Source organism: Rhinoraja longicauda, chromosome 12 (genome assembly GCF_053455715.1).
Source record: "Rhinoraja longicauda isolate Sanriku21f chromosome 12, sRhiLon1.1, whole genome shotgun sequence".
NCBI lineage: Eukaryota > Metazoa > Chordata > Chondrichthyes > Rajiformes > Arhynchobatidae > Rhinoraja > Rhinoraja longicauda.
This window is the reverse complement of record NC_135964.1, coordinates 37,090,362-37,105,307: the sequence shown is the minus strand read 5'-3', so window position 1 is coordinate 37,105,307 and position 14,946 is coordinate 37,090,362. Positions and strand designations below refer to the sequence as shown.

Genomic DNA, 14,946 nt, shown 5'->3' with positions numbered 1-14,946 from the left:
CAGATTTTACCACTCGTCTGCACAGTGGCAGCATTTCACAGCGTTCAGTTATCCTACCAATCTACATGTCTTTGGAATGTAGGAGGAAACCCATGTAGTCACAGGAAGAACATGCAAATACCACACAGGTAGTACCAGAGATCAGCATTGAACCCAGGAGCATGGGAGCTGCAAGGCATCAGCTCTACTAGAGACACCACTGTGCCGCTATGTACACTTGTTTGATGAGAAGAAGATTTGATTTGGCCAGCCGAATTTTCAGTCCAACTCTCCACTTTGATCAATAAGCTTGTGAAAGATACAAATTCAAGGTTACCTGTGATCATTTGGGTGGGATTGAAGGAGTTGTTACTCGCCCTTGATCTACAATCCATCCTAAGTCACTGTGTTGGAGAAAAGAGGTCCGAGAATTAAAGGGAGAATTATACAGGTGAACCTCCATCCTCACCATTTTGAACACTGTTCCAGGACATAATCTGACAGGTAACTTATTACTGGAAACAGGGAAGAAGTGTTTTTGACAGCCACTGACTTGCTCGTCCTCCCAAAATATCCTTGGATCGCTCACAATCTGCCTGCCAAATCATGCAACCTCATTTACACGTATGCTAACTTACCTGGACAGAGTACCTTTGATCTATTGAGAAGAACACAAAGTATTGGAGTAACTTAGCGCGACATGCAACATCTGTAGAAGAAATGCACAAGCAGCGTTTCGGGTCGGACCCCTGCATTACACTATCCATGCTCTCCACAAATGCTGCCCGATCTGCTGAGTTACTGCAGCACTTTGTGTTTTACTCAAGATTCCAGCATCTGCTTATCCTTGTCTCTCCAACACTGAATTATTGTTACCTTACACTCATCATGTACTTTGCGCTGTGACATTGAGGAATTGGAGGAACACTGAGCTTTACATTGGAGGATTTCACAATGTAATTTCTGCTGTCGCACCAGTCTTGATCTGGACTTGCTTCTCACTGCTTTAGACAGGACCAAACTACTAAAGAATCTGGAATCTACCTTTCTGGACATGTACTGCTAACCAGCCCTGGTGTGGCACTTGATGTAATGCACAGGTTGCTCAAGGGCCTTGGTGAGGAGATGTGTATAAGATGCAGATACTCACCAGACTTGGGCGTTGTGGATCTACAGCCACACTTAACTATACACCCAGGCTGCCATGGCAGTATTGACGCTGTTTCTTTTTAATATTAGCCTTTTAGACAAGAGCATGTGATGAGCAGTATTGCTGTCTGACTGGTTCCTGGATATAAAATTATTGAATTCTACGAGACAACTGACACTTTGATCTCCCGTTAAAGTGGCAATGGGAGAGGATTGATTCAGTTTAAGGGCCTGTCCCACTTTAGGCGATTTTAAGGCGACTGCCGGCGACTGTCAAAGTTGTAGCAGATTGCCGAACTTTTCTTTTACCCGACGACAATGACCACGACAATGCCGAGTCAGGTCGAGATTACACCGTCTTTGGAAACATCGCGAAATTCCCACCGAAATGCTTCTCCGGCGTCCTAATTTTTGCTGAAATCACTGATAAGTCGGTAAGTACTTGAGAGTTTTGAACTATAACATCTTGTATGGGTTACTTAAAAACCAAACATCACTGTAACAAGGCATAAACTGGATTTACTTCCAGTTTACTAATAGCTGTATTAAAATTTTTTTTTTTTAAAGTGGTTAAGTGGATTTTTGTGAAAAGTATGTGGGCATTCTTTGAAAATGTACAGGAGATGCATATTTGGTTTCTGGGTTGCATATCTGGGTTGGGAGCCCACTTTAAATGTAATGGCTGATGGCCATAAACATCGCGAAATTCCCACACTTACCTGACCGTCGCCTCCAATCTACTTGTCAAATGTCCTGACGGTAAATAAATTGGTTAAACACAAGCATTTTATGGTATTTTGAAATGACTTTACTTATTTTCATATAATGTGCTTCTAAATGCATCTAAGAGAACCTAGCAAACCTGGGGACAGCAGGCGACAGCGCCCGCAATAAGTAACGATACCTGGCGACAAGCCAGCTGTCGCCGAGAAATTTCACTCCGGATGATTTCTCAGCGGCGCGCTGAGATCCACGACGATTCTTGGAAGACTTCTCACGATCATGCCGCGGCACCCGGCGAACTGGCGGCGACAACCTAGTCACCGGCAGTCGTCTTAAATGTTTGTTTTTGCAATTCCAAAGGTCGAAGATGCAACAGTGGTTTCCATTTCACAATACGTTATGATAGAAAATCCTCTTGCATATCCCTTTGCAAGATGGGATAGAGCCGTCTGTATTTTTGAGAAGGCTCCGCTCCTTCAACGTCTGCAGTAAGATGCTGCAGATGTTCTACCAATCGGTGGTAGCCAGTGCCATTTTCTTTGTCGTTGTGTGCTGGGGCAGCAGTGCGAAGGTCGTGAACGCCAACAGGATTAACAAACTCATCAGGAAGGCTGACTCCGTCCTGGGGGCGGAGTTGGATTCGTGGGAGGTGGTCTTGGAGGGGAGGATGCTCCTCAAACTGCAGAGCATCTTGAACAATGTAGCTTACCCCCTCCATCACACAGTAGTGAACCTGAGGAGTACCTTCAGCAAAAGACTGGTTCCACCAAGATGCAGTACAGAACGCCACAGGAGATCCTTTTTCCCTGTGGCTATCAAACTGTACAACTCCTCCCCCTTCTCTTATGGGGTAGACTGACTCCCCTCACCGATCTTTGCATATCCCCAATCCTTTCCACACGTCACTTTAATTTCATGTTTCATGTATCTTGTGTTTTATGACTGTTGGCAGTCCAATTTCCTTCCTGGGATAAATAAAATTCTATCATATCCTATCGTAATATGAGTGATGCCTGTTCTTGGGTTAGCTGTGCTCTCATTGAATTGGCAGAACTGGCTGGAGGGATAAATGGCCTGCATCTGTTGATGTGGTGGGAGTTTGGTATGGAGTGTGTTGTCGCCTCATTGCTCAGCATAAATAATGTACATCTTGTTTTCTTCCTAATAGAAGGGGATTCATGAATGGAATTTTACATCTTCATCCATCAAAGGAATAAGGTGAGTGTGTGTGAAATAGCTTCCATAGCATTTTTGTTTTGTACCTTTCTCTGAATCTATGCTGCTTATGATGTTGCAGCACGCAAGATTTTCACCATTCCGGTGCATATATGGCTAAAAACGTGACTTGATTAGCCTTTTACCACCAGGCCAATTTTGTATCCATTTGGCTAGCTCACACTGGATCCCACAGTGGGGAAAATGCTCGGCACTGTAATTCTAGTGGGAAATGTCAGTAGTGCCAGCCAGCAAGTCACCTTCAAAGCGTGTCCCACCCACCCAGTCCACATGAGTTGCATCCGGCTACAGGCTTGACTCACGTGAGTGATCTTAGCCTCTCTGCTTCAGTTGTTGCATGGGCATTTTGACCGCACTGCCAACGTGCTCAAAGGTTGGTTAAAAAGTTGTTCTAGCCTCACATTTAATCTTATAGAGGTGTACAAAATCATGAGAGGAATAGATCAGATAGATATAGTCTTTTGCCCAGAATCGAGATCCAAAGGTTTAAGGTGAGGGGTGAAAGATTTAATAGCAACCTGAGGGGTAACTTTTTTACGCAAAGGGTGATAGTTGTATGGAATGAGCTGCCGGAGGAGGTAGTTGAAGCAGGTACTATCGCGACATTTAAGAAACATTTGGACAGGTACATGGATAGGACAGGTTTAGAGGGATAAACTTGACTTGACTTGGATATGGGTCAAATGTGGGCAGGTGGAACTAGTGTAGATGGAACATGTTGGCTGGTGTGGCGTTGGGCCAAAGGGATTGTTTCCACACTGTAAGACTCTGACTCTATATTCTATGACATTTCTCTGTAAGTATTTAAATGGACCTGAATGCAGGATATTTAACACGTTTTAAAACAATTCTTAATCCCTATTTCTTGCTGCTTTTTGGACAGAAATTCCCTTGGTTACACGAACAACAGGCTAGATGTTGCTTGTGCGTCTGTTCCACAAGATTTATGAACAGACCTGGATTTAGCAAAAGTACTTTAAAATCAAATCAATGTACCCCCTAAATTTCAAGTATACTTTTAATGCTGAGCCTCTCCAAAGGAATCTCTCCTCTGTTCCAACAACACAGTGTAAATCCATGTTACTTTATTTACCCGACGTCTCATTGACACATGGCTGTGGTGCAGCTGGCTTTGGCAAGGACTTTAGCTCTCCTCACTCGGTCTAGATTACAGCTCCACTGCACTGCTGGACCTGTGGACCCTTCATCCTGGAGGTCCCAGCCAAGCCTGCACATGCGGGGCCCTGTGGGGGAGGGGTTCCTGCCTGCATGCATTTCTTCTCAATTCACCACATTATCCCCAAAATCCCAATAAATATATTTCTTTATAAAATGAAAGAAAAACTGACAGAAATCCTTTGAGTCATGGATGGAGTCAGAGACACAGACAGCACGGAAGCAGGCCCTTCAGCCCATCAAGCCCATGCTGACAAACAGGCACCATCTTTAAACCTGTGCACACCCATTTTATTCTTTCCACACTACCAACAAGATCTACTCAGAATCTAATACTCAGCTATACACTTGGGGCAATTAACAGTGGAAGGAATCTGGAGTTTCTCAGTGGTGCAACTAGAAGAACCACAGGGCCAGATACCTAGTTTCAATCATCCAATTGCTCTGGATTCCTCCCACTTTAAAAAAATAAATTTAAATTTAAATTTTAACAAAGCACATACATGTTACAACTCATAATACCCAATGCTACCTACATTATAAATTCGAGATTTCTCCCACTTTGTAAAGGTGTGCTGTTGGTAGGTTAATTGGCCTCTAAGTGCGTGGTTGTCATAGCTTTTCAGTGAGGAGGGGTGGGGGGAGTGGGCAGGGGGTGGAGGGGCAGGGGGCGGGGCAGTGGGGTGGGGGAGGGGCGGTGGGGTGGGGGAGAGGCAGGGGGGAGGAGATGATGAAGCGAATGTGGAAAGACTTAAATATATAGGATAAGGGTAAAGATGGGTAGATGATAGAGCAGACTCATCAAAGGGCCGACTTCCATATTGCATCTTTCTATGACTCTACCTGAAAGAAACCCATGTGGTCACAGGGAGACTGTGCAAACCTCACCTGGACGGCACCAAGAGTTAGGATTGAAGTCATAGAGCAATCAGCACAGAAATAGGCCCTTAGACCCAACTTGTTCAAGCCGACCAAGATGCCCCATCTAAGCTAGTCCCATTTGCCTGCCTTTGGCTCGTATTCCTCGAAACCTTTCCCATCTACATACCTGAATGGAGCTGTGTGGATTACTGGTGCTTTGAGCAGGTGGCTCTGTGGCTACACCATTGTGCACCTAACATGGAGGATGGACTTTCTATATTCTGCGCTCTAATGGCTGAACTCCCTCCTGGCCTCCAGCTCGAATGGTGCTGGCTGTGGTAGGACCTGATGAGAACCCTGACGTGCATTGTTCTCTGTTCCCTGCAGCATATCCAAATGCGATGAGCGTTGCTGCTTCCTCTATGTCCATCACAACTCTGACCATTTTCAGATCTACCTCTCCACGGAGGCTCAGTGCAGCAGGTGAGTGGTCCGTCCTGTCACCACAGGGAAAGGGGACCAGCCCATGAATTAAATATTTTCAGCTTGTCAGAGACGTTCCTCAGGGGCATGGAGACTTCTGGTGGGATGTCTCTAAGCTTCGTTGTTGAAGTTTGTAATGGGGTAGGCTAACCATTTCCTTCCTTCAGCGTCTGTATCTGCCTTCCCCCTCCGTCTGAGCTCCATCGGCCCAGTTATTTCCCTTTTCTGTTTCTGCCCATCATCTGCCAGCCTCTGTATCCAAACTCCCACCACCCCACTTCCTACCTGGCCCATCATTCCTCCACATTATCATCTAGTTCTCTCTATCTTCCCCCTCTCTGCCTCCCACCTGGCTCCATTTGCCGACTTATTTTGTTATCTGTTTCCACCTCACCTACCAGCCTCTTGTCTCTAAATGCCCCCCTCTTCCCCCCCCCCCCCCGGCTGCCTCTGCCCATCATCCTCCACCTCGCCTTGTCCCACCCTCCCCTGTCGCACTCTTTCTTCTGGCCTCTTTAAACTGGCTACCTTCTTTCCACACGATATGAATGATACAGGGTCTCGACCCAAAGGGCGACTATCCCTTTACCTCCACAGATGCTGCCTGATCCACTGAGTTCCTACAGCAGTTTGTGCTTTGTTCCAAATCCCAGCATCTGTAGTCATGTGTGTCTCTTTTTTCCCCACCCAGCTCCTTCACTCTGTTCCTCTATTGAGTTAGATTGTGGCTGATTGCTGCCTCCTTGGTCCAGATTCCTTCGTGTCTTTGCTTAACAAAAATTGATCAGTCTCTCTCTTGATATTTCCAATTGGCCTCCAGTCTCCACAGTTTTTTTTGTTGTGTGAATCCCAAATTTCTACTGTCTTTTACACAGAAGAACCACTCCCTAGTATGACCGTCAAACAGCTTGGCTCGAATTGCATTTTCACCCTTGTCCTTGCTTCTCTTTCAAGTGGAAATAAATCCTCACTATTTCCCTTTTCCTTTAATCTGCAGAGAATACAGGATGTCCAAGGGGTGGGATTAGGGCCACCAATGGAAAACAATGCCCTCGCTAGTATACAATCTTTGCTACCTTGCCCACTAGTTAGATACCAAGTGGAAGGCCTGTTGGGTTTGGGGCCTGCCATCTTCTGATCAGTCTTATTTAAGACCACATCTCTTAAGCTTTTAAACTCTTTACCACTTCTACCAAGTAGTTTTGTTACGATATTGCAGGTTTTGCCATTTGGTAAAGGAAATCAACGATGAAGCAGCAAGCAGTGTGGAACTGGAGGGTGATGCCGAGGGAGACACACTGGAGGTATGATGGCTCTTCATTGTGGCTGATATCTGCACAGGGCTCTGTATACCTGAATTAATAGATGTTTTTGTGGTTTCTGGAGTAAATAGGAATAAAGGCAAAGCAATAAATGCTAGATTTAACAACTTGCAGTGAAACTGTTCTTCAACAAAAGTGTGAAGTAAAGAAGATAGTCAGATGGAATATGTAGTTGTTCTTTGGCAACGAATTTCATCTTAACTGCAAAATTAAACCAATTTTGTCTTGCCTGAAAAATGCAGAAAGGGAGATGAAACATGATGGCAGTGCAGTTACTGATTGACTTCTGATTTACAGATGGTTCTCTGTCCCAAAATCTAATGCATTGACCCATAGGACAGGTTTAGAGAGATATGGGCCGAACACAGGCAGGTTGGACTAGATGGGACATGTTGATCAGTGTGGGCTTGTTTCCATACTGTATAACCCTCATGACTGTGTTTCCTGGGAAGGCACTTGAAGGGTGAAGATTATTCCAGGATCCTGAAAGCCCTATTTGTGCTGATATTTTTTTCTCATCTAAGCCCCTCTCTCCCAACCCCTTGAAAGAAGAGAGACACTGTAAATGGAAATCTACCACAATAAAGTTTCCTTAACTGCCTCCTGGGTCGACCTGGTTTGGTGCTATGTCTAGCCAAACCAGTTCTACAGTACACTCTCAGATGCTGGTTGTGTGTTCCTGTCTTGGGATCCAGGCCTGGCCTTTGACCTGAATTCCCCCAAGACCTCGAGACATCTTGAGCAAAGGGACTCACTGAGGCTGACACAACCAAAGTGCGAAGTTGTTCTCTACAGTGGTCCTGGTTCCCACCAGTTGGGGCCTCCTCTGATAGATTCCCAGCAGATTAGACCCTGCACTTTGATCAGAATCAAAACCCCCGTGGCTTTGCATGTGTAGAAACAAAATGATGTTTTTGCATGAAACAGATTTTTATTGACTTGTATTTGTGTGGTACCTTGTCAAACTGATTTAAAACAAATTAAAACTTTGAACAATAAATCAGTGCTTTGTTGGAAAAATAGGGTTGGCCAGTTTGCGCATAACAAGGTCATATAATTTGTGATAAAATCCAAATCTTCTCAATTCAATTTGTTTATAGATAAATATTATTCATGTATCAGTTAATCTTTCCAATCAATGTCCGATTTCTTCTTGCTTTGTTGATTTCATGTCTAATTTAGAAGATGATACCTACAACAGTGTAACATTCTCTCAGTGCAGCCTGGGTTGTTGGATTGGAACTTGCAGGCATTAGCTCTGGTGTTTGAATTGAGTCCTAACCCTACAATTACAGTGCTTGGTGAAAGGCTAATGATTCTTGTCTCCCTTCCCTTGTGTTCCAGTATGAATATGAGTATGAAGAGTCTGAAGAACGGGTGGTGTTGGGGAAAGGCACATATGGAGTGGTCTATGCTGGGCGAGATCTCAGCAATCAAGTGAGGATAGCTATCAAAGAAATACCAGAGAAAGATAGTAGGTGAGTGTTTTCATATTTCGCCTGGGTCAGCGCATGTATAAATACACGGAAAATAGTATCGGTCTTTATTCTTTTTTTTGGTAAATACAGTATCAGAGTTACCTGTGCATAAACCATAGGTTTGTCCATCTACATTGAGCGTTCATTGCATATCATACTGTAGAATGATGAAAGACAGAAGCAATCTATTTGGCCTTTTGTGACTATGCTAGTAACTCTCACAATGGTTATCATGGCAAGAACTGATGATGGGCAGAAGTGATGGCGGTTTAGTGAGTCCTACTTTGTATTAGTGCTTATTTTGGAACTTAGGACAATCAGTGATACTGTTCAACTGTAATAGTTCATTCAGTGGTTTTTAATTGCAAAGTGGCAAATTGCACTGAATTTTACATAAGGACATCGGCTTTTCATCATTTGATCGGGGAGAATTATCACCATACACGTAGAATGATTATGTTTAGTTTTTTACAGTTTAGTTTAGAGATACAGCGCAGAAATAGGCCTATGGAGTCCGCATTGACCAGTGATCCTACACACATTAGGGACAATTTACAATTATACCAAACCAACTAACCTACAAACCTGTACATCTTTGGAGTGCGGGAAGAAACTGGATATCCCGGAGAAAAACCCACGCAGGTCACGGGGAGAACGTACAAACTTCGTACAGACAATCACCCATAGTCGGGATCGAACCCAGGTCTCTGGCACTGTAAGGCAGCAACTCTACCGCTGCACCATCGTGCTGCCCTATTCCCACTACCTCTTACCTTTTATCATAAATTTCACTTCTTTCTATTTTTGCTGCTGCATTTTGCATCATAAATTGCAGTGTCGTTATATTCACTTAAATATTGTTATGTATATCTTCACACTGCAGTTGTAAGTTTTGACTTCCACAGTATCTGGTAGAATTAGTTTCTACAGATTAGGGTGTGAATCTGTGGAGTTATTTGCCGCAGAAGGCTGTGGAGGCCATAAGAGTGAATATATTTAAGGCAGAGATAGAGAGATCCTTGATTAGTACAGGTGGCAGAGGTTATGGGGAGAAAGCAGGAGAATTGTGATCATGGCTGATCACCCACAATCAGTAACCCGTGCCTGCCTTCTCCCCACATCCCTTGATTCCACTAGCTCCTAGAGCTCTATCTAACTGATGTGGAAGCTTTATCTCTTTATTGGCAATATGCGCAATTTCAGATCTGTTTTTTTATGTTAGGTGGAGCATGGATCAAGACTTACCATGGTAATAAGTCATCAATATGAATTCCTCCTTCCACAGTTGCTGCCTGACCTGCTGAGTATTTGCAGCATTTTCTGTTTTGATGTCTTATTGCTGGCATCCACATTCTATTGATTAATTGATTGAAAGATACAGCATGGAAACAGGCCCTTCAGCCCACCGAATTCTCACCAACCGTTGATCACATGAGTTTCACATGAGTTTTACATTATCCCAATTTCTCATCCGTTCTCTACAGACTAGGGGCAATTTACTGCAGCCAATTAACCTACAAACCCACACGTTTTTGGGATGTGGGAGGAAACCAACAATGTGCAACCTCAACACAGACAGCAACCGTTCTCTGGCGCTGTGAGACAGCAGCTCTACTAGTGCACCACACTGCCGCCCCTATTTTTATTGTTCACACTGGTACAATATTGAGGACGCTTTTGAAGTTGAGATAGTGAATGACTTTACACAGTGTCTGCCTCACCAACTCAATTGAGTAGAACCCAGCAATAAATGTTGGGGCCAAATCTACAAGAGGTTACAAGTCCTGGAGCTTGGGTCAAGCCAGGCTGGCTCAGTACTTTGAAGTTTGGCGCCATGATCTTTGGTCACTGGTGCAGGGAGTTTCTCTCAGACTGAAGGATTGCCTGTGGAAATCATTGCTAAGACAGGCAGAGCAATCCACCTTGGAGTCCAGTGCTCTATGGTGTGGAAAACTGATGAGTTTGACTGGAAAAAAGAAACTCCTTGAAGAGTTTCAGAGTAATGATCTTTTAAAATCCAGGCAGGTCCCCATGTCAACAGGTTGAGTGCAAGAGGACAGAATTCTGGACACCAGCACGTCTGAGATTATATTTAAGGTGATAATGGGCGGCACAGTGGTGCAGCGGTAGATTTGCTGCCTTACCCGGTTTACACCATAAACCCGGGTTCAATCCTGACAACGGGTGCTGTTTGTATGGAGTTTGTACGTTCTCCTGGTGACCTGCATGGGCTTTCTCCGGGATTTCCGTTTTCCTCCAACACTCCAAAGCCGTACAGGTTTGTCGGCTAATTGGCTTGGTACAATTGCAAAATTGCCCCTTGTGTGTGTAGGATAGTGTTAGTGTGCAGGGATCGCTGGTTGGCGTGGACTCGGTGGGCCGAAGGGCCTGTTTCCACGCTGTATCTCTAAACTAAACTCAAATGATGGCCAGATTGGGTGCGAGGAAAATCATGCCCTTGGGTTGTGGTCACATCGGGTTGTGGTCACATCTGAGTTTTAATTTTGTATCCAAGCTGATAACCAGTGTCACATTACAATTGTAGTGTCAGTTTCAAATAGCATCATCACTTCGCACCGAGGCTGCAGATGTATATATAGACTGAAGCAAGAGTCAGGTTCCAATCCGGTGCCAGGGTGAACTGAACTGAGATTCCTCGAAGGTAGGAGTTCGCTTTGGATTATTGCTCAATATATATTACAGGGCACACAAATTCCCTGGGCAGTATACTGGTTCCCTAATGACTTAAGTGGGATGTTTGTCGACTTGGATCCTTCCTTCATGAGTTTATACCAGAGTGTGCTGGGGATTTCATTCATTTTTAAATGACAATTTAAAAACCACACAGTCAGTACGTCACAAATAGTTTCCCGTTTGTTCCTATCAGAGTATCAATTCTTTTTTGTTTTTATCGTGCTTCATAAAATAATCCTTTTCAGGGATATTACCACAAAGCCTCTTATTGAATCTTCCATTATAATCTAAAGTTATGGAGATGTAATTTCTACTTTCAACAGCGGAAGCAGCAGAGAGCATAAAAAGCTTAAATTGTAATTATCTTGTGATGTCAGTGGGCTAATTCAGTTCAAAACTTGCCCTAGTGTTCTGGGGTAAAATGCAAGTTAAAAATAGAACCTCACCAGTGGGAAGAAATTATTAAATAATTCCCCTCTCCTGCCTTTCGGTTCTGACACAGGCTACCAGATATTTAAAGTTTGTATCTATCTGGTAATCTCTGGCATCATGGCAATGTCAATTACTGGTTTAGATTTAATTTTCATAATTTATGGCATCAACTCATCAACTGCCAAGTACAATCCAGATTTTTACTTTTATTCCAGATTTCCAGCCTCTGCAATTTAAAAATAAAATTCAGCCATGCGGTGTTTAGATTTTAGATTTAGAGATACAGCGCGGAAACAGGCCCTTCGGCCCACAGAGTCCGCGCCGCCCAGCGATCCCCGCACATTAGCACTATCCTACACACACTAGGGACAATTGTTACATTTACCCAGTCAATTAACCTACATACCTGTACGTCTTTGGAGTGTGGGAGGAAACCGAAGATCTCGGAGAAAACCCACGCAGGTCACGGGAAGAACGTACAAACTCCGTACAGACGGCGCCCGTAGTCAGGATCGAACCTAAGTCTCCGGCGCTGCATTCGCTGTAAGGCAGCAACTCTACCGCTGCGCCACCGTGCCGCCGTGTTATTGGGTATTTAGTTTCGTTTATTGTCACATGTACCGAGGTACAATGAAAAGCTTTTGTTACATGTGAACCAGTTAGTGGAAAGGCAATAGATGATTACAATCGAACCATCCACATTGTATAGATACATGATAAAAGGAATAACGTTTAGTGCAAGATAATGTCCAGTAAAGTCCGATTGAAGATAGTCCGAGGGTCTCTATTGAGGTAGATAGTAGCTCAGGACTGTTCTCCAGTTGATTGTAATGTCTTCACATGTTAAATTTAATCAATTTTGTTCAAACATGATGTCTAGGCTGAATGGTAGTCACTAGTACCCTATCATACTGTGGCATTTAACATACACTGATCCTACGCTTCAGTGGTATGAAATTGATTGTATTTGCAACCTAATTTCCTATTGCCAAGATTACTGAGTTGATGCCATAAATTAATAAAAAACATTTAAACCAGTAATTGACACTGCCACGATGCCAGAGATTACAGAATAGACACCAACATTAAATATCTTTCAAAAAGTTAATTCAATTTAATGATAAATGTTTGGGCCAGCAACTATGTCGTAAAGCCACCTCTATTCATTAGCTAAATAGTCCTGCAAATCTCTTTTGAATGGGGCATGTAATTGGAAATCAATCTTGGAGTAATAAAACTCTCTACCTTCAGGTCAAAAGAGCTGTTTCTGCTTCATTTTGCAAGTCAAAACAGTCCTAATTATGCCAATTAGGCATTGTCATTGATAGTGGAGAGGTGATGGTGACATTGCAATGGTACAGAAACAGAAATATAAATGTAATATCATTCATTATCTCAGGGCATCTCAAGATGTTTTATAACCAATCCAGTATGTATGGAAAAGTGGTTGATGTAATGGCAGTGAAATTGTGGCAGGCCATTTTGCACACAGAAAAGTGATCGCGACTGGTAAATCTGGTTTTAGGTAAGGTCTTGGTTCAGAACATAAAATATAGAACAGTACAGCACAGAAACAGGCCCTTTGGCCCACAATGTCCGTGCTGAACATGATGCCAAATTAAACTACTCTCCTCTGCCTACACAAGGTTCATAGCCCTCCATTCCTTGTGTGTCCATGTGCCTGGTCAAAAGCCTCTTAAATGCCACTCGCGTATCTGCCCCCAAGACCACACCTGACAATGTGTTCCAGACACCCGCCACCCTCTGTGTGTAAAATAAATACTCTGAACATCTCTTTAAACTTTGCCCCCCTCATCTTAAAGATATGCCTTTTAATATTCAATATTTCTATCCTAGAAGAAATCTAGATAGAAATCCAGATCTATCCTAGAGAAAAGTTCTGACTGTCTATCCTACCTATGAATTTCACATTTTATATACTTCCATTAGATCTTACCTCAACCTCCAGCATTCCAGAAAAAAACAATCTAAATCTCTGACCCCTCCCCCCTTGGTTAATATCTCCTAATCCAAGCATTATTCTGGTAAACCTCTTCTGTATCCTCTCAAAAGCCTTTACATCCTTCCTATAATGTGGCGAGCAGAACTACACAAAATACTCCAAATATGACCTAACCAAAGTCCTATAAACTTGCAACATGACTTCCTGACTGATACTTAATACCCTGATCGATGAGTGCAAGTATACCATAAGCCTTCTATACCACTCTATCTACTAGTGTTGCCATTCCAGAGAGCTATGGACTTAATGTCAGAGAGAGATACAATGTGCAAATAGGCCCTTCAGCCCACCTTACCCACACTGGCCAACATGTCCCAGCTACAGTAGTCCCACCTGCCCGCATTTGGTCTATTCCCCTCCAAACCTGTCCTATCCATGTACCTGTCTGTTTCTTAAATGTTGGGATAATCCCTGCCTCAACGACCTCCTCGGGCAGCTTGTGCCACACACCCACCACTCGTTGTGTGAAAAAGTTACCCCTTTGATTCCAATTAAATAGTTTCCCCTTCGCCTTAAACCCATGCCCTCTGGTCCTCAATTCACTTAGACCCCAGGTAATATCAATGGTGTTGACGGTCTTTCCATATGCTCTTCCATATACTTTACCCTTCCATTTGACCTCCCAATGTGTAACACCTCACACTTGCTCAAATTAAATTCCATCTGCCATTTCTCCACCCATTTCTGTAGCTGATCTGTATCCCATTATATACTTTGACAATCTTTCTCACTGTCTGCAACTCCACCAATGTTGGTGTCATCTACAAACCAACCCATCTATATTCATGTCTAAGTCGTTATCACAAACAAAAGAGGTCCCAGCTCAGATCCCTGCAGAACTCCCTGGTTACAAACCTCCAACCAGAATAACACCCGTCCACCACAACCCTCTGCCTTCTCTCGTAATCTGTTCTGAATCCAAATAACCAAATCACTGCAAATCCCATGCATCTAAATCTGCTGGATCAGTGTAGCATGAGGTATGAAACACAAGTTCCGATAGATCAAATTTTATCCCACATTTCAGTTTTCTGGGTAGTGATTTATGAATTCTGTGAGGGTGAATTTCCATAACCTGAATGGTCATACAGTTGGGATCGTCTGTAATGGGAAGATGCCATGTAACAGATATCCACTTGTTGTTTCTTTGTGTCTGAAAACCCTACATATTTGTTAACGGGTGTTGCTAATAAGGCAGAAACGTTTAAAAAAATCAGTGGTCTGCTTGCAACCACAACATACAGCTACAGAAAGCTGAGGATCAAGAAAATATAGAGATACAAGAAACTGAGGATGCTTGAACCTTGAGAAAAATACCAAGTGCTGGAGGAACTCAATGGGTCAGGCAGCATCTGTGGAGGGAATATTCTGTGGACAGAAAAAAAATAGA

The 14,946-nt window shown here is 43.4% G+C and overlaps 1 protein-coding gene across 1 annotated transcript in view; it reads left to right on the top strand.

Annotated features, from left to right (window-relative positions):
• map3k15 (mitogen-activated protein kinase kinase kinase 15) overlaps positions 1–14,946 on the top strand; it is an 87,839-nt gene that overhangs the window by 34,060 nt on the left and 38,833 nt on the right. The window contains exons 11-14 of the mRNA XM_078408742.1: positions 3,020–3,069; positions 5,512–5,607; positions 6,827–6,911; positions 8,274–8,407. Coding sequence (XP_078264868.1) covers positions 3,020–3,069; positions 5,512–5,607; positions 6,827–6,911; positions 8,274–8,407 — 365 coding nt within the window. The remainder of the gene's footprint in view (positions 1–3,019; positions 3,070–5,511; positions 5,608–6,826; positions 6,912–8,273; positions 8,408–14,946) is intronic.